Genomic DNA, 25,551 nt, shown 5'->3' with positions numbered 1-25,551 from the left:
AAAAATAAATAAGGAATAAAAAATGATAAACCCTAAACCGGTTTGAAAAGAACCTAAGCCAAAGTATAGGGTAAATACTTCTGCCCTTTAGAAGCCTTCCTGAAGTATTTGCAGCCACAGCACCAAAGTCTCTTACATCTGTAAAGCACTCAATTCATTCCAAATGCATACTCCTCTGCCTGGCATTTAAAGTCCTTATAATCTGGAATTTAGCCTATAATGCCAGATTAATCACATGATACCGCCTCACACTTCTACATTCTAGCCAAACTGGCTCACTTACATGAAATTTCAACTTTTGCTTTTGTGTCTTTAAACAAACTATCCCTCAAACCTAGAATGCTTTTCCTCCTCACTCTTGCCTTATAGAATCCCTTTGTTGTTCAGTTATGTGTATGACTCTTTTTAACCCTATTTGGGATTTTCTTGGCAAAAATAGTAGAGTTGTTTGCCATTTTCTTCTCCAACTCATTTTATAGATTAGAAAACTGAGGAAATCAATTAAATGACTTGTCTAGAATCACACAGCAAGTAAGTACCTGGATTTGGATTTGTACTTATGTCATTAGGAATATGTAGCAGGTACCTTATGCCACTGAAATCATATTGTCCACTGTGTCCCATATGTCCCAATTGGCTACTGAACCAGAAGTCAGTATATATATATATATATATATATATATACAGCCCTCCCTCTGAGTTTACTGTCCCCAATTTCTATTCATATTAGCACTTCTTCCTTTGTAGTCCGTGGAATAACCTTGAAGGATTGGGGGTTTCTAATTCTATAATTCACAGTTCACCTCTTGTGTGCTCTCCAATATCAATTAGCCACTAAACATTTCTCCAGTGCTAATTAATAAGTTGCTCAATTAGTTTTTTAAAACAAATACAAACTCCCAGGTGAAATCAACATATAAAATGATAAAAAGCAGTCCACAGGAAGGCATAAAGACAGGTAAAAGCTACTGGAAAGGAGATCGAGAAGCAGGAAACCTGTCTCTATATGCTCCTTGTGTAGAGGGCCCATAGTTGGGTCCCAGATCAATCCACCTGGGATAAGACTAATTCAAGTATCCTCAGGTTTGCTCTGTAGATTCTGATCCTTTCAGTTGACTAAGGCTCAAATTGCTTCTGGTCTCTCCAGTTACTGAAACTAAAGAAAAACTGAAGTTTACCCTTCATCCCTTCACCTGCAGTGCTTGCAGCCCACAAGCCCCATAGCTGAGACCTACCCACAGCTGGGTGGGCTTTTTGCTATTGTCTGCCTGGCCATCTGCAAAACAGAATATTACTGCCCTTTCTCCTCTCTCTCTTGCTGTTTTATCATGAGTTGCTGGATGGGCAAAGTGGGCCCCATCTAGTTGAATGACCCAGAGCAGATAGATCCTAGACAGCTGGATGGACCAACAACAGGAGTAGTCCTTTGCTGCTATTTTAAAGGGAGAGGGGGTTCAGTTTTTCTGTAGAATGAGTAAGAGGGAGTTGTAGGATAAAAGTGACATTTTCTGGATGGACCTGGATGCTCAAGTTATTGGTGGGTTTGGGGATGGGAATGGACTATTGTGGATGAGAACATGTAAAAATGGGATAGCTTGAACGCTTTTCTACCATCATCCAGCACTGTTATGAAATAAGGCTCTGGAAAATCCTGGGTTACTTTGAGTTAACCCTGCCTTCAAATAGTTTGATCTGAGGCCTGCTGTAAACCTTTTGAACAAGAGATATGCAAAGACAGGTTTAAGACTTTGGCAGGGAGCTTCTCAGACTTTTAAGGGACTTATTGTCAACTGTTATTTATTGTTTTTAAAAATCTCTTTGCCAATGGCTTTTATCTGCTTTTACCTTCCTGTGAACTGTTTTTATTGCTCTGGAGATTGCTTTTCTTTGGGATTAGAAAATATATATTTAATAAAGGAATATTCATCTGAACCCTCAGGCTCTGAGTAATCTATTGTACTAGATATAGAATCATGACCAGGACATTTTGTATTTTATATCTATCCCAATGAGATTATTTTCTTTCTTAATTTGTGTGATCCAAAGTGAAGACAGACACATTATAAATTTAAATACATTTGCTTCATGAAATTAGAATGACTAAATATAGTATTAAGATTCCAGGTAGCTACATCCTGATCAGTTAAAAGGTCAATCATCCCCTCTGCTGAATTCAGAACTTCACTTTTGCCAAATGGACCAATTTATTCAGGAGATTCTAGAGTTCTAGAACCTGAACTCTTCACTTCCACATTTGAAAACCTTAGCACCTATAATTATCTGAAGTTAAATATTTTTGAAAAAGAAACTCTTCTCTTGCTCTTCAAAACATTTCAAGGAGAAAATAAAGGAATGGTTTCACTAACATCTACTCTAGTTCCCTCTCTTCCCTCCAACTTAGGATTTTATGAACTCATAGTATAAGACTACTGCCCATATTGCATATTAAGTATAGTTTCCCATTTAGGTATCCGGGGCACTACCCTTACCAGCAATATGTCAGCTGCTATCTCTGACCAATGGAAGAGTGGAAGAAGAGAGGAAGAGGAAGAAGTTCTCCTACTAATAAAAAAAAAGCATATCAAAGATTGTGAACAAACAATTTTCAGATGAGATTAAAGGCATCTATAGTCAAATGAAAAAATGCTCTAAATCACTATTGATTGGAGAAATACAAGTTAAAACAAGTCTGAGGTACTACCTCACACATATTAAATTGGCTAAGATGACAGGAAAAGATAATGATAAATGTTGGAAAGGATGGGGGGAAACTGGGACACTAATGGATTATTGATGGAATTGTGAAGTGATCCAACCATTCGGGGGAGCAATTTGGAACTGTGCCCAAAGGAATATCAAATTTTTCATTACCATTTGATCCAGCAGTGCCACTACTGGGTCTATATCCCAAGGAAATCATAAAAGATGGATAAGGATCTACATGTGCAAAAATATTTGTAGAAGCTATTTTTGTCATGGCAAAGAATTGGAAAATTAATAGATACCTATCAATTGGTGAATGGCTGAATAAGTTATGGTATATGAAAGTAATAGAATATTATTGTTCTATAAAAAATAATTAACAGGTTGGTTTTAGAAAGGACTAGAAAGATTTACATGAACTGATGCTGAGCAAAACAAGCAGAACCAGGAAAACATTATAAACAGCAATAGCAAGATTATATGATAATAAACTATGATAGACTTGGTTCTTCTCAGAGGTTCAATGTTCCAAAGCAATCCCAATAAACTTTGGATGGAAAATGCCATCCTCATCTAAAAAGAGAACTATTCTATGTTCACCTGTTTTCTTCTGTTTTTTTTTTCTCTCATGGTTTTTTTCTTTTGTTCTGACTTTTCTCTTGACTATTTAAAAAAAATTAGAATATTATTGTTCTATAAAAAAATAATAAACAGGCTGGTTTTAGAAAGGACTAGAAAGATTTACATGAACTGATGCCAAGCAAAACAAGCAAAACCAGGAAAACATTGTACACAACAATAGCAAGATTATATGATGATAAACTATGATAGACTTGGTTCTTCTCAGAGGTTCAATATTCCAAGGCAATCCCAATAAACTTTGGATGGAAAATGCATCCTCATTTAAAGAGAGAACTATTCTATGTTCACTTTTTTTCTTCCTCATGGATTTTTCCTTTTGTTCTGATTTTTCTCTTGACTATGCTAAAAAAAATTAATACCTCAATCTGTACTCTGAGTTCATTACTTCTCTATCTCTATCTATCTATGGGTAGCATATTTCATCATGGTGTCTGTGAACTTATGGCTGAACATTATTCCAATCAGTGAACCTAAGTACTTCAAAGTTGTTTGTCTTTAAAATATTGTGGGTTCTTCTCATTTCACTTTGCATCAGTTCATACAAGTCTTTCCACATTTCTCTGAAACTATCTCATAATTTTTCAAGCTCAATAGTATTCCATCAGTCAATAAACATGTATTAGTGGTCTATATGTGCCAGGCATTGTGATAAAATTCTAGACCTACAAAGAAGAGCAAAAGATAGTCTCTACTTTCAAGTAGGTCACACTTGAATGGGAATCCTTCAGGAGAAAAGATAGATATTCAATGAAATAGAGGACTTTCAAGCATTTGTAATGAAAAGACCAGAGCTGAATATAAATTTTGATTTTTCAAATACAGGACTCAGGAGAAGAATAAGGAAGTGATCAGGAAAAAGATATCATAAGGAACTTAATAAGATTTATCTGTTGACATTCCAACATGGAAGGATAATACTTGCCCTCAAGGTATACCCATTATAGCAATTAGAAAGAGTATATATAGACAGAGAGTACAGGTGTATGAAGAGATGATATCCAAAAAAAAAAAAATAATTAAGAGGTGAAAGAGGAATGTACTGCAAGGATGGGAAAGGGAGAGATAGAATGGTGTAAATCATCTTCCATAAAGAGACAAGAAAAAGCTTTTACAGTGGAGGGGAAGATGGGAAAGGGAGGAGAAGTAAGTGAATCTTATTCTCATCAAAATTGGTTCAAAAAATAAATAACATACTCAATTTGGGTATAGAAATCTATCTTATCCTGCAGGAAAGTAGAATGGGAAGGAGATATGGGAAGAGGTGATAAAAGAGAAGGCATGGTGATCAGTAGTAAAACACTTTTGAGGAGGGTCAGGATAAAAGAAAAGAGAGAATAAAATAAATGGGGTGGGGGAGGAAAACAATTAGCAATAGTAATTGGGAAAAGAATTTTGAAGCAAGAGTTTCTCTGATGACGGCTTCATTTCCCAAATGTATAACAGAGTCAAATTTATAAAATAAAAAAAGGCCATTCCCCAATTGAAAGGGAGAGGGTTTGTGAGGAAAGATGAGTTTAGTTTTGAACATGAACTATTTATAGGACATTCAGTTTAAGATATGTAGTAGGCATTTGGAGATGGTTAGGATTAAGTTTAGGATTGGGTACATCCAAGAGCAATCCTATCATAAACTCCTTAGCAGTTTCCCAATTGATAGACAGTCTTGCATTTTCCAATTCTTTGCCTCCTTAAAAAGAACTACTATAAACATTTTTTGTTCAAATAAGCTTTTTTCCTTTTTTTTTTGATCTCTTTGGGGATACCAACTTAGTAGCAGTAAAAGATCAGAATTTGTACATTTTAATAGAGTTTGGAAATAGTTCCAAATTGCTTTGTAGAATGACTAGTTCATTTCATGGTTCCATCAACTATAAACCAATTCACTGATTTGCTGTTTCCTGAAACTCTTCTAACATATCATTTCTCATTTTTCTCAGTTTTGACAATCTAATACATATGAAATGGTACCTCAGAGTTGTTTTAATTTGCTTTGTTCTTGTTATTAGGGACAGAGCATTTTTTTTCATGTAGTTATTGATAGCATAGATTTCTTCATCTGAAAACTGTCTGTTCATATTTTTTGACTATCAACTGGATTTGAAACAACACCCTAAATCTCAGAAATAAGACCTTTATCAGAAAAACTTGCTAGATATATTGCCCTCTCTACCTTACCTCATTTGCCTGCTTCCAATTTTATTTAGTTTTTTGTTTTGTTTTGTTTTTTGGTAGTTGGGTTAAGTGACTTGCCTAGGGTCACACAGTTAGTAAATGTTAAGAGTCTGAGGCCAGATTTGGATTCAGGTCTTCCTGACTTCAGGGCTAGAGTTCTATCCACTGTATCACTTAATGTCCCTTCTAATTTTAACTGTGTTGATTTTGTGCAAAAACTTATTAATTGTATGTATTGAAAATTGTCCACTTTGTCTCTCTATCTCTTGTATGGTCATAAAATCTTCTCCATTCATAAATCTTGGCCTCAGGCATTTTGGCCTATATTGGCTCAGCCTATTGTTGAACAATTGATATTTCTCCAATTATTTAGATATCTTTATTTAAAGAGAATTTTGTAATCATGGTTTAATAGTTCCTTGGCAGGAAGGACAGTGGTCTTTTATTGTGTATCTTGGCAGGAAAACTCTCAAATATTAATAAAATTTCTCTTTCTATCTTTTCTTCTGGATTTTGTTAGTGCTAGTACATGAAAATGTCAATAATTTATGTACGTTTATTTTATTACCTGCCACTTTGCTGAAATTTTTGATGGCCTCAATTAGTTTTTTAGTTAATTCTCTAGGATTCTTTAAGTAAACCATCATAGTATCTTTAAAAGTGATGATTTTTCCTCACTCTCTATGCTTATGTTCTCAGGGCTTTTTTAAAGTCTTATTACTATCACTAGCATATCTAGCACTGTATGAAATATCAGTGATGCTAATGGACATCCTTACTTTATCCCAGTGTTATTTGAAAGACTTTTTGCTTATCTCCATGATAAATAATGCTGGCTCTTGGTTTTATATAGATAACACTTACCATTTTAAGGAAAAATCCATTTATTCCTATGCTTTTTTTTTTCTTGAGGTAATTGAGGTTAAGTGATTTGCCCAGGGTTACACATTAAAATTTTGTATTAAGTGTCTGAGATCAGATTTGAACTCAGGTCCTCCTGACTTCAGGACTGATGCTCTATCAACTGCACCACTTAGGTGCTCCTATTCCTGTGCTCTTAATTTTTTTTTTTAACAAAGCTGAATGTTGTATTTTATCAAAAGCTTTTCCTCCATTTATTGATATAATAATTTGTGTTTATAATTTTCCTCATAGTGAATCAGTTCTGTGTTCCAGTGAAAGTTATAGTTAAGAGTACATAATCTTTGTTATATTTTATTGTATTATGTTAATATTTTATTTAAAATTTTTGCATATCATTAGGGATACTGGTCTCTAGCTTGCTTTCTCTGTCTTGACTCTCCTTGGTTAAATATCATCATATTTTTGTCATAAAATTTGGCAAGATCTCTTTTTTTACCTATTTTTTTCAAACAGTTTATACAGCATTAGAATTAGTTGTTCTTTAAATGTTGATGGAACTTATTTGTAAATCCATCAAGTTCTATAGTTATTTTTTTGTTTGTTTTGTTTGTTTTTTTAAATGGGAATGTGAGTTTATTTCTGACTTGTTCAATTTCTTTTCCTAAAATAAAATTTAAATGCTCCATTTCCTATTCTGCTAGTCTGGGCAATTTATATTTGCATAACTATTCATCTCTTTCACTTAGATTTTCAGTTTTATTGGTAAATAATTAGATGAAATAGTTCCTAATAATTTTTTGTTTCTTCTTCGTTGGTGGTGAATTCACCATTTTCATACAGCTAATTTGGTTTTCTTTTTCTTTTAAATCAGAGTAATGGTTTATCTATTTTATTTTTTCAAATAGCTCTTAATTTTTTTTTAATTCAATGGCTTTCTTTGCTTTCATTTTTAAAATTTCTTCTTTGATTATCAGGCTTCATATTTTGGTGTTTAAGAATTTTTGGTTTTCTAGGGATTTTTTAGTTGCATTTGTTTTTTAAAATTTCCTGAATGTCTATAATCTCTCTCTCTCTCTCTTTCTCTCTCTCTTTCTCTCTCTCTCTCTCTCTCTCTCTCTCTCTCTCTCTCTCTCTCTCTTTCTCTCTCTCTCTCTCTCTCTCTCTCTCTCTGTCTCTCTCTGATTCTCTTCTATTTCTATCTATCTGTCTCCTAACTTTCACTGGTTTCTTACACTTCTTTGGAACAAAAGAAATGTCTCAGCTGAGTTTTTGCTGTTGGGACCTTCTGGTTCCTTAGGGTATTAATTGTTATGCTATTCCAGGATTAAAGGACTATCTCAGGCTTGCTCCCAAAATAGGGCAAAATCTGCTCACTGTTCTCCTTACTATCTTAACTCTAAGTTCCTGACTCAGGTTTGAATCTGAGCAATATGCCTGTGGGCTTGTCCCTGGGTGGGAGTTACAGTGGACTGCTGCTAGACTCACCCACTATCAGTCAGCAGGAAATAAGTTAAAAAAGTTTTTGTACAAACAAAACTAATGCAGACAAGATCAGAAGGGAAGCATTTAATTGGAAAATCATTTTTACATTTAAGGGTTCTGATAAAGGCCTTATTTCTAAAATACATAGAGAATTGACTCAAATTTATAAGCCATTTCTAGTCATATGAAAATATGCTCTAAGTCAGGGATACCTGACTTGACTTTTCAATAAGAAATAATATGGAAGTCTCCTATCCTTTATCTCCAAGAAGATAGTACAAGTTGGTTTTCTAATCCTTTTTCAAATTATGAACTCTAAGTATTAAAAGTTCTCCACTGTCAATTTATGGTTTTTTTTACCTCACCCACATTTATGTCCTCTTATCTTATGGAAACAGCTATAAATATTTTTTAATTTTTTCTTTCTTTTTCTTTTATTAAAGCTTTTTAATTTTCAAATGATAAAGATTCATAATTTTTCAACATTAACCTTTCCCAAACCTTGTGTTCCAATTTCCCCCCTTCTCCCTACCGCCTCCCCTAGATCAGCTATAAATATTTTATAATTATAAATTACTTTACTTAATCAATAATCAAAGTCCAATACTATATTTTTTTAAGCATGAGAATGTTATGTATGATCAACATTCAGTTCCCACAGTCCTCTCTCTGGGTGTAGGTAGCTCTTTTTGTCACAAGGTCATTGGAACTGGCATCAGTCATCTCATTGTTGGAAAGAATCACATTCATCAAAATTGATCACATTCATCAGTCGTATAATATTGATGTTGCTGTGTACAATGATCTTCTGGTTCTTCTCATTTCACTCAGCATCAGTTCATGTAAGTGTCTCCAGGCCTCTCTAAAGTCATCTTATAGAACAATAATATTCCATAACATTCATATACCATAATTCATTCAGCCATTCTTCAATTGATGGACATCCACTCACTTTTCAGTTTCTTGCCACTACAAAAAGGGCTGCCACAAATATTTTTGCACATGTGGGTCTCTTTCCTTCCTTTAAGATCTCTTTGGAATTTAGGACCAATAGGAAACACTTCTGGATCAAAGGGTATGCACAGTTTGATAGCTCTTTGGGCATATTGCTCTCCAGAATGGTTAGATCTGTTCACAGCTCTACCAATAATGTATTAGTGTCCCAGTTTTCCCACATCCTTTCCAACATTCATCATTATCTTTTCCTGTCATCTTAGTCAATCTGAGAGGTGTGTAATGGTACCTCAGAGTTGTCTTAATTTGCATTTCTCTGATCAATAATGACTTAGAGCACATTTTCATATGACTAGAAATGGTTTTAATTTCTTCATCTGAAAATTGTCTGTTCATATCCTTTGACCATTTATCAATTGGAGAATGGCTTGAATTCTTATAAATTTAAATCAATTCTCTCTATATTTTAGAAATGAAGCCTTTATCAGAACCCTTAAATGTAAAAATGATTTCCCAATTAATTAATTCCCTTCTGATCTTGTCTGCATTAGTTTTGTTTGTACAAAAACTTTTTAACTTAATATAATTAAAATTATCTATCTGGTATACATTCATCCAATTCTTTGGACATAAATTCTTTCCTTCTCCATAGATCTAAGAAGTAAACTACATTATGTTTTTATAATTTGCTTATATATCACTCTTTATGTCTAAATCATAGACCCATTTTGACCTTATCTTGGTATATGGTGGTAGGTGTGGGTCAATGCCTACTTTCTGCCATACTAGTTTCCAATTTTCCCAGCAGTTTTTGTCAAATAGTGAATTCTTATCCCAAAAGCTGGAGTCTTAGGGTTTGTCAAATACTAGATTGCTATAGTTATTGACTCTTTTGTTCTGTGAGCCTAACTCATTCCACTGATCAACTTCTCTATTATTTAGCCAGTATCAAATGGTTTTGATGACCGCTGCTTTGTAATATAGTTTTAGCTTTGGCACAGCTAGGCCACCTTCATTAGCATTTTTTTCATTAATTCCTTTGAAATTCTTAACCTTTTGTTCTTCCAGATGAACTTTGTTATTATTTTTTCTAGATCTGTAAAATAATTTCTTGGGAGTTTGATTGGGATGGTACTAAATAAGTAGGTAAATTTAGGTAGTATTGTCTTCTTTATTATATTCACTTGGCCTACCGATGAGCACTTGATATTTTCCCAACTGATTAGATCAGCAAGTCCAATATTATTAATCACTCTATTATTTAGCTACTTACTAGGGATCCCAATTATTCATGATGAAGAAAGGGTTTTTATTTAACCAAGCTTCTCTGGACTCCAAAATAAGGAAATTCTGAGAAAAGGATGACATCATCATCATCCCTATATCCTTTAGCTTAAGTATCTCTCATTTCTTTTTTCCTACTCCCTCTTCTTCCTCTATATGCTGTTCTTTGGTGAGTTCATCACTTCCCCTGAATTTAGTTATAATTTGTTTGCAAATTATTCCCAAATATTTTTAATGAGCCCTAATTTTTTTTTTATTATTTAATAGCCTTTTATTTACAGGATATATACATGGGTAACTTTACAGCATTAACAATTGCCAAACCTCTTGTTCCAATTTTTCACCTCTTACCCCCCCCACCCCCTCCCCTAGATGGCAGGATGACTAGTAGATGTTAAATATATTAAAATATAAATTAGATACACAATAAAATATACCTGACCAAAACGTTATTTTGCTGTAGAAAAAGAATCAGACTCTGAAATATTGTACAATTAGCTTGTGAAGAAATCAAAAATGCAGGTGTGCATAAATATAGGGATTAGAATTCAATGTAATGGTTTTAGTCATCTCCCAGAGTTCTTTTCTGGGCATAGCTAGTTCAGTTCATTACTGCTCCATTAGAAATGATTTGGTTGATCTCGTTGCTGAGGATGGCCTGATCCATCAGAACTGGTCATCATATAGTATTGTTGTTGAAGTATATAATGATCTCCTGGTCCTGCTCATTTCACTCAGCATCTGTTCATGTAAGTCTCTCCAGGCTTTTCTGAAATTATCCTGTTGGTCATTTCTTACAGAACAGTAATATTCCATAATTTTCATATACCACAATTTAGTTCAACCATTCTCAACTGATGGACATCCATTCAGTTTCCAATTTTAGCCACTACAAAAGGGCTGCCACAAACATTCGTGCACATACAGGTCCCTTTCCCTTCTTTATAATCTCTTTGGGATATAATCCCAGTAGTAACACTGCTGGATCAAAGGGTATGCACAGTTTGATAACTTTTTGAGCATAGTTCCAAACTACTCTCAAAATGGTTGGATTCGTTCACAACTCCACCAACAATGCATCAATGTCCCAGTTTTCCGCATCCCCTCCAACAATCATCATTATTTTTTCCTGTCATCTTAGCCAATCTGATGAGGTATGTAGTGGTATCTTAGAGTTGTCTTAATTTGCATTTCTCTGATTAATAATGACTTGGAGCATCTTTTCATATGACTAGAAATAGTTTCAATTTCTTCATCTGAAATTGTCTGTTCATATCCTTTGGCCATTTTTCAATTGGAGAATGAGCTTGATTTTTCTATAAATTAGAGTTAATTTCTCTATATATTTTGGAAATGAGGCCTTTATCAGAACCTTTGACTGTAAAAATATTTTCCCAGTTTATTGCTTCCTTCTAATCTTGTCTGCATTAGTTTTGTTTGTACAAAAACTTTTCAGTTTAGTATAATCGAAATTTTCTATTTTGTGATCAGTAATGATCTCTAGTTCTGCTTTGGTCATAAAGACCTTCCCCTTTCACAGGTCTGAGAGGTAAATTATCCTATGTTCCTCTAATTTATTAATAATTTCATTCTTTATGCCTAGGTCATGAACCCATTTTGACCTTATCTTGGTGTCTGACGCATTAAGTATGGATCAATACCTAGTTTCTGCCATATTAGTTTCAATTTTCCCAGCAATTTTTATCAAACAGTAAGTTCTTATCCCAAAAGCTGGGATCTTTGGGTTTGTCAAAGACTAGGTTGCTATTTATTGACTGTTTTATCCCTTGAACCTAATCTATTCCACTGATCAACTAATCTATTCCTTAGCCAATGCAAATGGTTTTGGTAACTGCTGCTCTATAATATAATTTTAGATCTGGTACAGCTAAGCCACCATCATTTGATTTTTTTCATTAATTCCCTTGAAATTCTTGACCTTTTGTTTTTCCACATGAACTTTCTTGTTATTTTTTCTAGGTCATTAAAATAGTTTTTTGGGAGTCTGATTGGTATAGCGCTAAATAAATAGATTAGTTTAGGTAATATTGTCATCTTTATTATATTTGCTCGCCCTATCCAAGAGCATTTAATATTTTTCCAATTGGTTAGATCAGACTTAATTTGTGTGAAAAGTGGTCTGTAATTTTGCTAATGAGCCCTAATTTTAAGCTACAGTTCCAAATAACCAATTACATGTTGAATTGATTTCTATTTGACCCTCCATCTATCTGCATCTGATAATCTGGATAACAGACAAGTTTATTGGATCTAATTTCTCCTGTATAGAATATTAGGCCTATGTCTTTTGGGTCATCATTTGGGTCTTTTAGTCTCAAAGTAGTTAACTAAATGTCTCCATCTACAGGGAACCTCTTTTGCACATTTTTTTTTTTTTTTTTGGCATACATCTCTCTGTTTTATACCTTGCCTGATGTTGACTTTCCAAGAATCATTAAAGTTGTAGTATTTGCTGGCAGTTTGCTGGCAGTCAAGTCTGGTGAGAAGAAATCTGTGTGACTCAGTTTGAACTGATAGCTTTAGAATCCCAAATCTTCAGAGTCACCCCTAGAATCCTGAGAGATGCAGCTCATTCTAGGTGTATCTCTGAGTGGTGAGGATTCTAATGCAATTGGCTCAACCCCTATTACCTGTATATTGTTCCTGATATTGAACTACATTTAATATTTCCCTAATACCATTGATTAGTCCCAATATAATTTTTTCAACATAAAACATTTCCATTTTAGTTGCATTACTTTTTAAAAAGCAAAATAAAAGTGAGAAAATTATCACTCAATTTGCACTCAAGAATTCATCACTTTTCTCTCTGTAAGTAGAGAGCACTTTTTCATCATGAGTCCTTTGGAATTGTCTCGAATCATTGTATTGATCAGGCTAAGTCTTTACAGTTGATCATCATTATAACATTGCTGCTACTGTGCACAATGTTTTTCTAGTTATTTTCATTTCATGCTTGCTTGAATCATATATATGTCTTGCTCTGCTTTCTTTTTCTGAGGGTGAAACCCCTCACCTTGTCACAGTAGCATTTCATCACAGTCCTATGCTACAATTTGTTCAGTCATTCCCCAATTGATGAGCAACCCCCCAACTTCTATTTTTTTGCCGACACAAAAAAAAGCTGCTATAAATAAATATTTTTGAACATATACATTTTTTCCTTTTTCTTTTATCTTTTTGGTATACAGACACAGTAGTGATATTGTTAGGTCAAAGGGTATACACAATTTTTTATTGGGTATAACTCCAGATTGTTCTCCAGATCATGTTCTCTACTATGCACAGCACCATGGTACTCATTGATTCCAGAAGGCATGCTGAGTGGCAAAAATACAAAAAAAAATTTTCCCAAAAAGAATACATCTCTGGTCTGCAGTTAAACCATCCCTCCCTACTCAATTCTTCAAAGGGACAAGTGGGACATCCAGCTGCAGAGAAGTAAGTCAGCTCAGCCCACTCCAACCCAGCTGCATTCCTCCTTCTTGACCCAACTCACTTTTTAAGAGGAACCTTGACTTTTATACCTCCCCCTATCCTACACTACTCAAGCTTCCTTGAGGAGTGGGGAGTCTGTGTGTGCAGACAAAAGCTATGATTCCCTCACCTTCCTCTGCCCAGGGATCTGAGGGCTCAGCTGCCTGGGTCCTTTGCTCCTGGTGGCCCCCTCCATCTGGGCTCCTATCACTGTTACTCATCAAGCACCAGTGCTCCTGCTGTTTCATCTCCTACTGAGAACACTAGCTATCTGTGCCCCTTCAACTACTACTGCTTTGGGAGGCAAGAGACTATATGCTGCTCTGCAATCTGCCCACTAACTAGCACAACCTCATACCATAGGCTCCCCCTTGATAATCCTGTACACTGTTGCCTTCACTGGGGAGAATATTCTTATAGCCTAGGGCAGTATCCCTGGCCAACCTCACATTCCTATTGCTCAGCCAACCACATGTGAGGAGTGCCAAGAAACCATCAAGTGCTGAAGCATTTTTTTCTTGTAGAAATGTGTTGAATACTAAATTTGATAAATTTCATATATATATATTTACTGTTTTTATAGCACCTTCTTGAATTGCCATAGGATAAATGAAGTTCCTAACCTACTTCAATATCAATAGTTGCAGTATATACAGGTGTAGTTCAATTTCTTGGAATGTATAGTGCTGAAACACTAGTGACTTGGCAATGTCAGTCCCAACTCAGGCTTCTACTTTAAACTTTAGCTGTTGACCAGGCTTCATTGTGAAATAACTTTACATTATTGTTATCACTGTTGTTGCTGCTTTTCTTTCTTTCTTTCTTTTTTAGTTAGCTTATTCCATTCACATTCACAGTTATAATCACTGATTGTGCATTCCTCCCCTTCCCATTTTCCTCTTTCCTTCTCTCTCTTTTATTATTCTGTTTCTCCTCAGAAGTCTGTTTTGATTCCTGCCACAGCCTCCCCCATCTTTCCTTTCCCTTATCATTCACCCTACTATATCTCTGATCACTTTTTCTTCCTATATCCCTATTGGATATAGATTTCTATACATAACTGAGTGTGTATATGAATTCTTCTTTGAATCAATTATAGTGAGCATGAGGCTTAAGCATTTCCCCTCTCCTTTTCTCTCTACTATGAAAGTTGATCCTTGTACATTTCTTTTATGTGAGAAAAATTTCTCCTCTCTCTCTCCCTCTCCCAGTACATCCCTTTTTCTCATCTCTATTTTTTTTGAGATTATTCCATTATTGATTTACACCTGTGCCCTCTATATATGCAGACTCTAACTGCCCTAATAATGATAGAATTCTTAGTTTTACATGTATTATCATTCCAAAAAAGAAATATGAACATTTCAATTCTACTGAATCCTTTATGATTATTCTTTCCTGTTCACTTTTTTATGCTTCTCTTCGTTTAAATGTCAAATTTTCTATCCAACTATGGTCTTTTTCATCAGGAATGCTTGGAAGTTCTCTATTTCATTGAATATTCATTTCCCTTCTAAAAGATTATACTCAATTTTATTGGGTGGTTGATTTTTTTGTTATAGTACTAGATCTTTTAGCATAAAGTTCCAAGTCAAAAAATAGGCTGGAAAAAAACCAAACAACACAAGAAAAACTTGATCATAAAAAGGAACTACAGTGGAAATTTATGAAAAAAGAATTAATAACTAGATCCAGAGTATTATATTCTAAGCCCTTCCTTCATTTTATATGAAAATTGCTAAAGTTTGTGTGATCCTGACTATGGCTCTATGATATCTGAATTGTTTTTTTCTGACTGACTGCAATATTTTCTCTATGACCTGGGAACTCTGGAGTTTAATTATAATATTTCTGAGAGTTTTCATTTTGGAATCTCTTTCAGGAGGTGATTAGTGGATTCTTCCAACTTCTATTTTGTCCTTAGGAGCTAAAATTCGGCAAGTTTTCCTTTATAATTTCTTGAAAGACAATGTCTAAGCCCTTTTTTTCATGGCTTTCTGTTGTGATCAGCACAACACAAATAGGCTAGTAGAGGTTGAAAAAAAGGAAATGGGGTTGCTAATAATTCAACAGAACCTTTTATTGAAAGAAATCATGTTGCTTATATATGTTAAAATCATGTTACTATGAAAAGCATTGTTCTGTAATCAACTCTGGGTTTCTGTTTTCTATGATCTAACTCTCTGAAGCATGTTGTTAGTTTCTAGGGATTCAATCTTATGTAAAGTTCACAATGCCCCAGTATTGTGCCAAGGCTTTATGTTTTCTCATGATTTCAAGCTTAAATGCACCCTTGATTAATCTTTGAAGATGGGAAACATCCCAGTTACCAAAGTTTCTAGCTTCCTGGGAGTTCTCTACAGCTTTCAATGAGTTCAATACTTTTAAAATTATCTCTCATTATTTAACTCAGTTTCAATTGATCAAGGATGGACAGAAGCAGCTACACAACACTGGGAAATGAATGTAAACTGTTTGCGTTTTTGTTTTTCTTTCCAGGTTATTTTTACCTTCTGAATCCAATTCTTCCTGTGCAACAAGAGAACTGTTTGGTTCTGCACACATATATTGTATCTAGGATACACTGTGACATATTTAACTTGTATAGGACTGCTTGCCATCTGGGGGAGGGGCTGAAGAGAAGGAAGGGAAGTCGGAAGAGAAGTGAGTGCAAGGGATACTGTTGTAAAAAAAAATTATTCAGTCCCAATCCCTATATTTATGCACACCTGCATTTTTGATTTCCTTCACAAGCTAATTGTACAATATTTCAGAGTCTGATTCTTTTTGTACAGCAAAATAACATTTTGGTCATGTATACTTATTGTGTATCTAAGTTATATTTTAATATATTTAACATCTACTGGTCATCCTGCCATCTAGGGGAGGGGGAGGGGGTAAGAGGTGAAAAATTGGAACAAGAGGTTTGGCAATTGTTAATGCTGTAAAGTTACCCATGTATATATCCTGTAAATAAAAGACTATTAAATAAAAAAAAATTTTTCAGGCATGGGCTCTGTCAATAAAAAGTTATAATAAAAAAATTTTTAATTAAAAAAAAATCTCTCATTGATCTATTTTCCAGATCAGTTGTTTTTCCCAATAAGATATTACACATTTTTTCTATTCCTTTTACTTTATTGTTTCTTGATGCTTCATGAATCTTAGTTTCCACTTGCCCTATTCTAATTTCTATGGAATTCTTTTCTTCATTCTGCTTTTCTTTTTTTCCCTTTTTACTAATTCTGCTTTTTAGGGAATTCGTTTCTTCAGTGAATTTTTGTATATCCTTCTCCACTTGGCCTTTTTTGCTTTTTGAGTTCTTTTCTTCAATGAATTTTGGTACCTCTTTTCCCAAGCTATTAATTCTTTTTCCATAAATTTCTTGCATAACTCTCATTTCTTTCTCCAATTTTTCCTCTACCATTATCTCTTTCTTTAATGCCTCCAGGAATTCTTATTGGGCTTATATCCATTGAAAATTTTTCTTTATTGCTTTTTTAATAGTTGTTTTCATATTGTTGCCTTCTTCTAAGTTTGTGTTTTGGTCTTCCTTGACACTATAGTGTCTTCTTATGATCAAGTTCTTGTAGCGTTTGCTTGTTTTTCAGCCTATTTCTTGACTTTGAACTTTATACTAAAGTTGAACTCTGCTCATCTGGGATTTGGGAGGCAGTGTCTCAAGATTCAGACTTTTTTGTGTTGCTGTTTTCAGAGCTAGTTCTGCAATTCCTCTGTGCTTCCAGGGTGGTATGATCCAGAGGTGGCTGTAGTTACTTATCTTTTGTTCTGCACTTTGGTCTTTATCCAGGAAAGGTCCTTGCTCCCCTGTAATCAAAAGTACTAGTGCTTCTTTCTGCCTTGGAACGGCAATCAAGTCCCTACCTATCTTGTTGCTAATGAGAAGAACTCTTTGCCCTGGAATTGTGACCCAGACCTCCTTATAGGCAATAAAATTGCAAATCAGTTCTGCAGTACCCAGTATAAGCAACAGATGCCCTGTACTCTTGTGATCTCTGAACCCCTTTTATCATCTCTGGGATGAGAGCTCCTGAAGCTACTACCATTGCTGCCAGTGTCACAGCCTCCAGCCCCATGACTGACACTGCCACTGCGTGCAGTCTGGTCTTGATACAACCCCAGAACTCTCCTATCAACCTCCCAAATTTTCTTAATCTGGAAAAAATGTCTCACTCTGACCTTTCATTGGCTTTGCCTGTCTAAAATTTGATTTGATTTGTTATTTTAAAGTTCTTTGGAAGGGAATATTGAAAAAGTTCAGGGGTGTTGCTGCCTGTATTTCACCAACTTGGCTTAATCCTCCCCCTAATATAATTTAACTAAGTAATATCAATTAGCTTTTACAAAGAGACATTTACTGAAAAGACACGGCAAGAACAGAAGTTACAAAGTATTTCCATTTCACTTTCTAAGAGCATATTTTCTATTATCTCAGTCTCTGAGAAGAATGGGCTCAGATTTAAAATCATTTCTATTAAAACTTTTGCCCCATACCAAGTTCACTTCCAAATTTTGATGGACATCCCTCTTGGCTTGATCAACTGCTAATGCTGTGTCAAACACCAGGCTACCCAAAAATTCTGACATGATCTCTAGTCTTGTAATACTTATTTCCTCCTCACTCAAACACAGCCATGGAGAGTAAAGAGGATTCTTTGACCTACTAGTCCCCTTTTCAATGAACAGTTAGTTCCAGTTAATCAATAGGCTTACAATTTTAACAGACTGGAAAAAGTTATAGAATACCTGCATATATTCTGAATTATGGCAGTAAAGGAGTTAAGTCCAGGACTCTCATTTGTCTTGTCCTTCATTGCATTTTATTATCATTATTATTCTCCTAGTTTTGCTCATTTCACTGTGCATCAATTCATACAAGTCTCAATTTTCTCTGAAACTGTCCTTTTTATCATTTCTTAAGACAAGTAGATAGAATAAAGGATCTAAAGTCAGGAAAACTCATCTTCTTAAGTTCAAATCTGGCCTCAGACACTTACTAGCTGTGTGACCCTGGCCAAATCACTTAATCCTGTTTGCCTCAGTTTCCTCATCCATAAAATGAGCTAGAGAAGGAAATGGCAAAGCACTCCATATCTTTGTTAAGAAAATCCCAAATAGGCTCACAAAGAGGTAGATGCTATTATGATCCCAATTTTACATGAAACCGAGTCTGATAGAGGTTAAGTCACTTGGCCAGGGTCACACAGGTACTAAGTGTCTGAAGGTGAATTGAATACAGCTCTTCCTAACTTCAGGTGAAGTGCTCTATTCACTTCACAACTTAGCTGATCTTTATGCCAAAATTTCTTCAACCATTCTTCAAATGATGGTCACTCCCTTAGTTTCTAGTTCTTTGCCATCACAAAAAGAGCTGCTATAAATATTTTTGTACAAACAGGTTCTTTTCCTCTTTTTTTTTTTTTTTGGTATGAAATACAAACCTGGATCAAAGGGTATGAGTATAATGACTTTGGGGGCATAGTTTCAAATGGTTCTCTAGAATGTTTTGACATTCATGGTTCTATCAACAATACACCTGTGTTGTTAATAATAAAACTAATAAATACACATATAATTTATATCATGTTGTTTGCCTTTTCAATGGATAGGGGTGGAGCAGGAGGAAGGGAGAGAATTTGGAACTCAAAATTCAAAAACTTATATTAAAAATAATAAATTGGGGGCAGGGAAAAGCCATACATTTATGTGATTCTTTTTATGCAGTCTCTCTAATAACTGTCATCTTCCTTTTTTGTTGTCAATTTTGCTACTCTGATGGGGGAAAAAAAGCTTTAATTTTCATTTCTCTGATTATTAGTAATTTGGAGCATTTTTCTATGCTGTTGTTATTCTATGCCTGTTGAATATTGACCTTTTTTCTACTGAAGAAAATTTCTTGTTCTTAGAAATTTCCTTATATTTCTAGGATATGACTCTCATCAGAGAAACCTTATTACAGAATTTCCTTCCCGGTTTCCTGTTTCCCTTATAATATTAATTGCATTTAGTTTTGTTTGAGCAAACTTCTTAATTTTATGTAATCAAAATTGTCTGTTTTATCTTCTCTGATTTTCTTTATCCTTTATTTGATCAGGGATTCTTCCCTTATCCAGTAATCTAAAAGGTATTTCTTCCTTGCTCCTTTGATTTGTGAAGTTATTCTGGATGCCTTAGTCATGTAATCTTTTTGTCTAAAGCTTTTTTTTTATTATATTTGTAAGATATCTTGCAAATATATTCCTACCAGCCTTGGTTAGGTATACTTCAGTTCTGTTTGGGAATCTGTCATTTCTACATTTGACAGATTTCTGGCCAGATATAGAGTAAATCTAATTGATAGAGGAATTACCTACATGGACAAGGTCACAGATCCATCAAAGTATTATTTTTAACTGAATTTTAAATATTTTGGCTTCCGTGGTTTTATGTATATAAAAGAATATTGTTCAATACCCATGTGTAATTTGTTTCTTTAACTGGATTTGTTCAGAGCATTATTAGGTTTACGATAATTTCGTGTTCTGTCCTTTTTTGATCATGTCCAACTCTTCATGACCCTATTTGGGATTTTCTTGGCAAAGATACTGGAGTGGTTTGTGTGCTGTTTCCTTCTCCAGTTCATTTTACGGATGAGGAAACTGAGGCAACCAGGTTTAAGTGATTTGCCTAAGGTCACACAGCTGGGTAAGTGTCTAAAGCTCAATTTGAATTCAGGAAGATAAGTCTTCCAACTCTGGGCCTGATGGTCTATCCACTGTGCCATCTACTTGCCCTTTACATATCCGAAGCATATTTAAACATAAACACCAAAAAATACATATTTTAAATATAAAGAATCAGAGGTTGCTTTTCTTCAGTAATAATAGCAGCTTTCATTTAGATAGTGTTTTAAGTTTGGCAAAGCATCTCATGTGGTACTTCATTTTATCTTTACATCAACCCTGAGAGGAAGATACTATGATCATCCCCATTTATAGAAGAAAAAGTTGAGACAGGCAGAGATTAAATGACTTGTTTAATGTCTGAGCCAGCATTATAACCTCAGGTCTTTCTGACTCTAACCTGGTCCAGCTCTCTCTCTGTAATACTACCTCACAGAGAGACAGGAATATGGATCCTTTATCTGTTTTTGCTTTCTTCCCCACAGGAGCAACACATCTGTATCTTATTCTATCAAAACTGAACTACCTGAGCCTTTGACTAGAAAGGTATGATAATCAGCCCCTCTGCAGAAGTGTAATAATCTCAGGTCAGGAGAAAAACAGGGTGGGGTGGAAGGTGAGGGGAAACAAGATTAGACGATGTTCCTTATGAGGCATTCCCAAATGAGGGGACGCTTTTTGTAGCCATACCAACTTTGATACCTAGAATAGTTCTAAAAAAAAAAAAATTAGTGAGCACACAAATAAACACTCTAATGTTGGGGTTGATGCAGAGATTATACTGTGTTTGGTCACCTACTCTCTGTCCCAAGTTAGGCAACCCTGTGACCTAAAAGTCTCTTGTTTCTAAGCACCCTTCTAGATATTGAGGAAAAGATAATGGGGTCTTAGGGCAAGAACTAAAATGTTTACAATGCGGTGCATATAAATATGTCTAAGGAAACAATATTACCTGAAAATATAATGATATCTGAGAGTACAGTCAGTCTGGGAGGCAAGTTATAAGCAGAAAGGTTTCTTTTTTCACCATTAAATAAATAAATACATTTATGATATTATAATTTGCCACATCAATAAACATTTACTAAGTACCTACTGTGTGTAAAGCACTGTTTGAGAAGAAGTGGGGGGGGGAGAAGGAGACTGGTATAAAGTTTAAGAAACACAGTTATTGCTCTCATGAAGTTTATAGTTTAATTGGGAATAGTTTACTCACAGATAGTATAATAAGAAATAATGTCAAATAAATATATAAAAGAGGTGCAGAGTGCTGTTTGAGCTGGAGGCTCCAGGGAGAGCAATACTAACTTGAGAGATCAGGGAAAGCTTTGTGGAAAAAAATTTTTTTAATTGAACCTTGAAGAATGGGATTAAAAAAAGCTAGGGAAGGGAATAGCCCTGGCCTAAGAAATGATGGGAGAAAAGGTCAGGAGGATGGACCTCTCTGAGAGCAAGGATGGTTACTCATTTGTTTTTTGCATCCTCCTTATCTAGATCAGTATTTTGCACTTAGTAGATACTTAGTAAATGCTTGTTGGATAGACTGGGAAAATGAAAGCTGGACCATTTCTCAGTACATCACGGTAACTTAGAGTTTAAAAAATTATAGAGACGGTCTTCTATTTTATAGAGGAGATCCAGACTTGCCCAACGTGACATGATGAGTTAAGAGTAAGTTCAGGTGTCTCAGCTTCCAGTTTTTCTACTATGCCAAACTGTATTCCTTAGAAGAAGGGGATATTGCCATTCCTAGTGGCTCACAAATCCTAGGATGTCCAGATAAGCTTGAATTGTCTCTTGAACCACGTGGCTAGTGCCTTGAGTGGAGAGAATACTGTTCTGCCCCATCCCTCATCCCCTAGACAGGGTCTCCTGGCTCCCACCTGATTGTCCCATTTTAGTACTGGCTCATACTGAGCTGTATCACCTCTCCCCCACAGCACGAACCCTGCAATCACTCACTGGTCCTTGCCACTCAACAACACTACCTTTTCAAGGATAAGTTTAACTTCACTGTCCCAGTGCTGCTATACGGCAAGCTCTTCACCCAAGAGCTCTGGGAGCGACTGAATCAGCAGAGTGCTCCCTATGGCTGGCAAGGGATTTCCTACCAAGGTAATCTTTTGCTGCTGTCCCTGGCCCTGTGCTTTTTCCACTTGCTGCCCCCCTCTCCTCATCCCTAGTTTCTTTAGGTAAGATGGAATTCCTTTCATCCTTCCAGTTCCTTCCAACCCAGAAGCTGAGACACATCCTGAAGGAGCCACAGGACTCATTACTGTCCCAAAATTCAGACACTTCCCTTCACTGATCCATTTGCCCCCCAGATTCTATAAGGGACTCTTGTTAGAGACAGGGTTCTCCCATCTCTCTGTCTTAGGTAGTATGCCCCAGGTTTCACAGGACTGAGAAGCCTGAAAGCTTTTGCCTAATGAGAAATTTGGGCTTCTATGGTACATCATCTTATCTTTTCCTACTCAAAATGTTCTGATATCCAGATATAGATTGAGAACATTCCAGTGACCTCAAACAGCCTTGTCTATTATTGTTCCTGTCATAATTGTCATAATTCCTAGCCTAGGATTCTACTTGAGAGAGCCTACCCCAATCTGCCTTTCTCTCCCTCTCCATTGTGGGTAATTAGTAGTGTGGAAGGGAAGTGACCAGAGATGTTGGGGTCTGGCTGGAAAAACTTTGTAAGGTCAAATACAACACATCTCTATCCTGGGCTCCGGATCACAGCTGTTCTCCTCCTCCTCTTGGAAAGTCCATGAAATGCAGGTTTCCCCAAAGACAACTGAGAAGACAAGATACTCCCTTTAGGTGTATCTACTGAGCTGAGATGAGGAACACAAGCAGTAACAATGAAGCGGAAGGATCTTCATTATTGTTCCTTAAGAATATTTTTGGGGGCAAACAAGTTATTCTTCAGTATATGCTCATGACTTATGTCTACCTAAGGATCCCTTAGAATCTGGCTCTTCTGGATTTTTTAAAGGTTCAAGGGTGACGAGGAATCAAGGTATAAATTACATTGATATCTTCCCTTTCAAATCTGAAACTGCCTTCTCCCCCCAGCTCTGCACTTTCTCACCAAGCCAACCTTCTCTCTTCTTTGTCTTGGCCAATGGTCCATCCTTCCTATCCTATATTTCTGCTGGTTTTTCTTTGGGGAAAGGGCTGAGGGAAACAAGTGTGAACTTGACCATCGATTTGTTTTTTCTCTAGTTATCCCCAAGTGCCAAGTATAGCTCTTGGAACTTAGAAGGAATAGAAGTTTAATAAAGGCTTTTTCATTTAAAAGAAAAAGGGGGGAACGTCACTGAGGGAATCAAGAGCTTGTGACATGCCTTCCTTTTACCCACTCCTTAGCTCCAACCTGGCTTCCATCCCACAGATATAGTTTCCACCTTGAGTCTCCTGAATACCTCAATCAGTGCTCAGCTGTTTGATCACTCAACAACACAACACACGGGCTGCATTCGATGTGCTGTTGTGGGCAATGGGGGTATCCTCAATGGGTCCCGCCAAGGTGCGCAGATTGATTCCCATGACTTCGTCTTCAGGTATGAGAGTCTGGAAGCCCAGGTGGGAGCTAAGGCTCATGAGAACTGTGTATGTTGGGAGGGGTGGGATATTAGAAAGAATGTAATGGAGAACAGCAAAAAAAGAGAGGGAAAAAAAGAGTATCTGGTCATAGGAGGAAAAGGTTAAAGGCAGAGTAAATACTATGAATTGAGCACATCCCTGCTATCTACAGAATCTTCTTTGGCAAGAAGAGAAAAAAATAATTCCTGACTGTAAGAATCTCCCAATCCAATAAAACAAGACATGCACATGGAAAAACTTAACAAATATATGAATCAGTATGTGAATTAATATGGTAGGAAAAAATGGATATAAGTGCTCAAAGAACATGGATGAAACTAGCAATCAAAGGTAGAAAGCATTTTCTTAATTCTGAAGGAGAGGAGGGATATGGATTGTAGGACAACTTAGATAAATTAAAAATGAGTAAATAATCTGTGTTAGGGACTAATGAAAAATGAAGTTGGTATAATGGGGACTCCTTTTCGTCTCAGGCTCAATGGAGCTGTGATCAAAGGCTATGAGAAAGATGTGGGCACCAAGACTTCATTCTATGGTTTCACTGTGAACACAATGAAGAACTCCCTGAAAGCCTACAAGCATCTGGGCTTCACTTCAGTGCCCAAACACCATGTGAGTACTCCCCATGGGACTAGAGATTCTGATGTGTACAACCCCAACCCTTGGAGCTTGGTCAACAGGTTTTACCTGTATAACTAGAACCCCTTGGGAAAATAAAGGGCACTAACCCTCATAGTCTTTGGACCCCAATTCTGGGCTTCACAGGAGATTCCTGATCTATGGTATCAAGTAAGGGTTTTACCCTGCAGATTAATTTCAGGAGTTCCACAGATGGAATGGATAAAAAAAAATTACATCTTTATTTTCACTAAACTTTGGCTTCTTTTATAATATTATATATTTGTTTTATGCATTTTAAACATTAATGCAAGAAGGGATGGAGCTAGTTGGTACTTCAGAGGGTCCGTGAATTTGGATGAGAAAAAATTAGATTTGACCAGACTGCCAAAAGGGTACATGACACATAGAATTTAAGAAGCCTTGCCAAGGAGACTAAAAACTTGAGAGGGAGATTCTCCCTTCCTTAGGCAGACTTTATATCCCTCAGAAGTGGGAGGTGGAGGTCACATGGAGTAGGGAGGGAAAGGTGCAGCTATAGGATCTACCAGTAGTTGATTTTGGCACTAAGAGACTAAAGTGGAGAGCCTTCCTTTGCATGGCAGATTAACCAGATAAGTGTATCTTGTTTCCAAGTCTCACGACCCGCTCCTCAGTCTGAAGCCTTTTTCTGGGCACTGGGGACCATCGAGGATTTAAGAAACGCCTGGCATTCCATCTCCATGGGAGGGGAATTGGGAGGGTTGAAGGTCATTCTCCAGCAGTCCAGCCCAGGTTTGGAGAGGGAGTCTCAAGGCTAGATATACAACCCACATTTCTGGCTCCTGTATCTCTGTCACCTTGGCAGGACCTGCACTATATCTTCATTCCTTCAAATATCCGGGACTACCTGATGCTAAAGTCAGCCATTCTGGGTGTGCCTGTCCCTGAGGGCCATGACAAAGGAGATAAGTAAGTAGGGTCAAGTAGGTCAGGCAGGGGCAGTATAATGTTATGGGGGGGGGGGGGGACAGAAAAAGGAAGGGACAGGAAGCTGAGTAGTTAC

General features: G+C 36.1%; 1 protein-coding gene across 1 annotated transcript in view; it reads left to right on the top strand.

Annotated features, from left to right (window-relative positions):
• The window catches only part of ST6GALNAC2 (ST6 N-acetylgalactosaminide alpha-2,6-sialyltransferase 2), a 65,803-nt gene that overhangs the window by 33,391 nt on the left and 6,861 nt on the right, over positions 1-25,551 (top strand). The window contains exons 2-6 of the mRNA XM_012548508.3: positions 20,768-20,828; positions 22,223-22,397; positions 23,677-23,845; positions 24,362-24,500; positions 25,354-25,457. Coding sequence (XP_012403962.1) covers positions 20,768-20,828; positions 22,223-22,397; positions 23,677-23,845; positions 24,362-24,500; positions 25,354-25,457 — 648 coding nt within the window. The remainder of the gene's footprint in view (positions 1-20,767; positions 20,829-22,222; positions 22,398-23,676; positions 23,846-24,361; positions 24,501-25,353; positions 25,458-25,551) is intronic.

This window comes from Sarcophilus harrisii, chromosome 4 (genome assembly GCF_902635505.1).
Source record: "Sarcophilus harrisii chromosome 4, mSarHar1.11, whole genome shotgun sequence".
NCBI lineage: Eukaryota > Metazoa > Chordata > Mammalia > Dasyuromorphia > Dasyuridae > Sarcophilus > Sarcophilus harrisii.
Note: the sequence above shows the minus strand (reverse complement) of the source record. Positions and strands in the feature narration are given on the sequence as shown.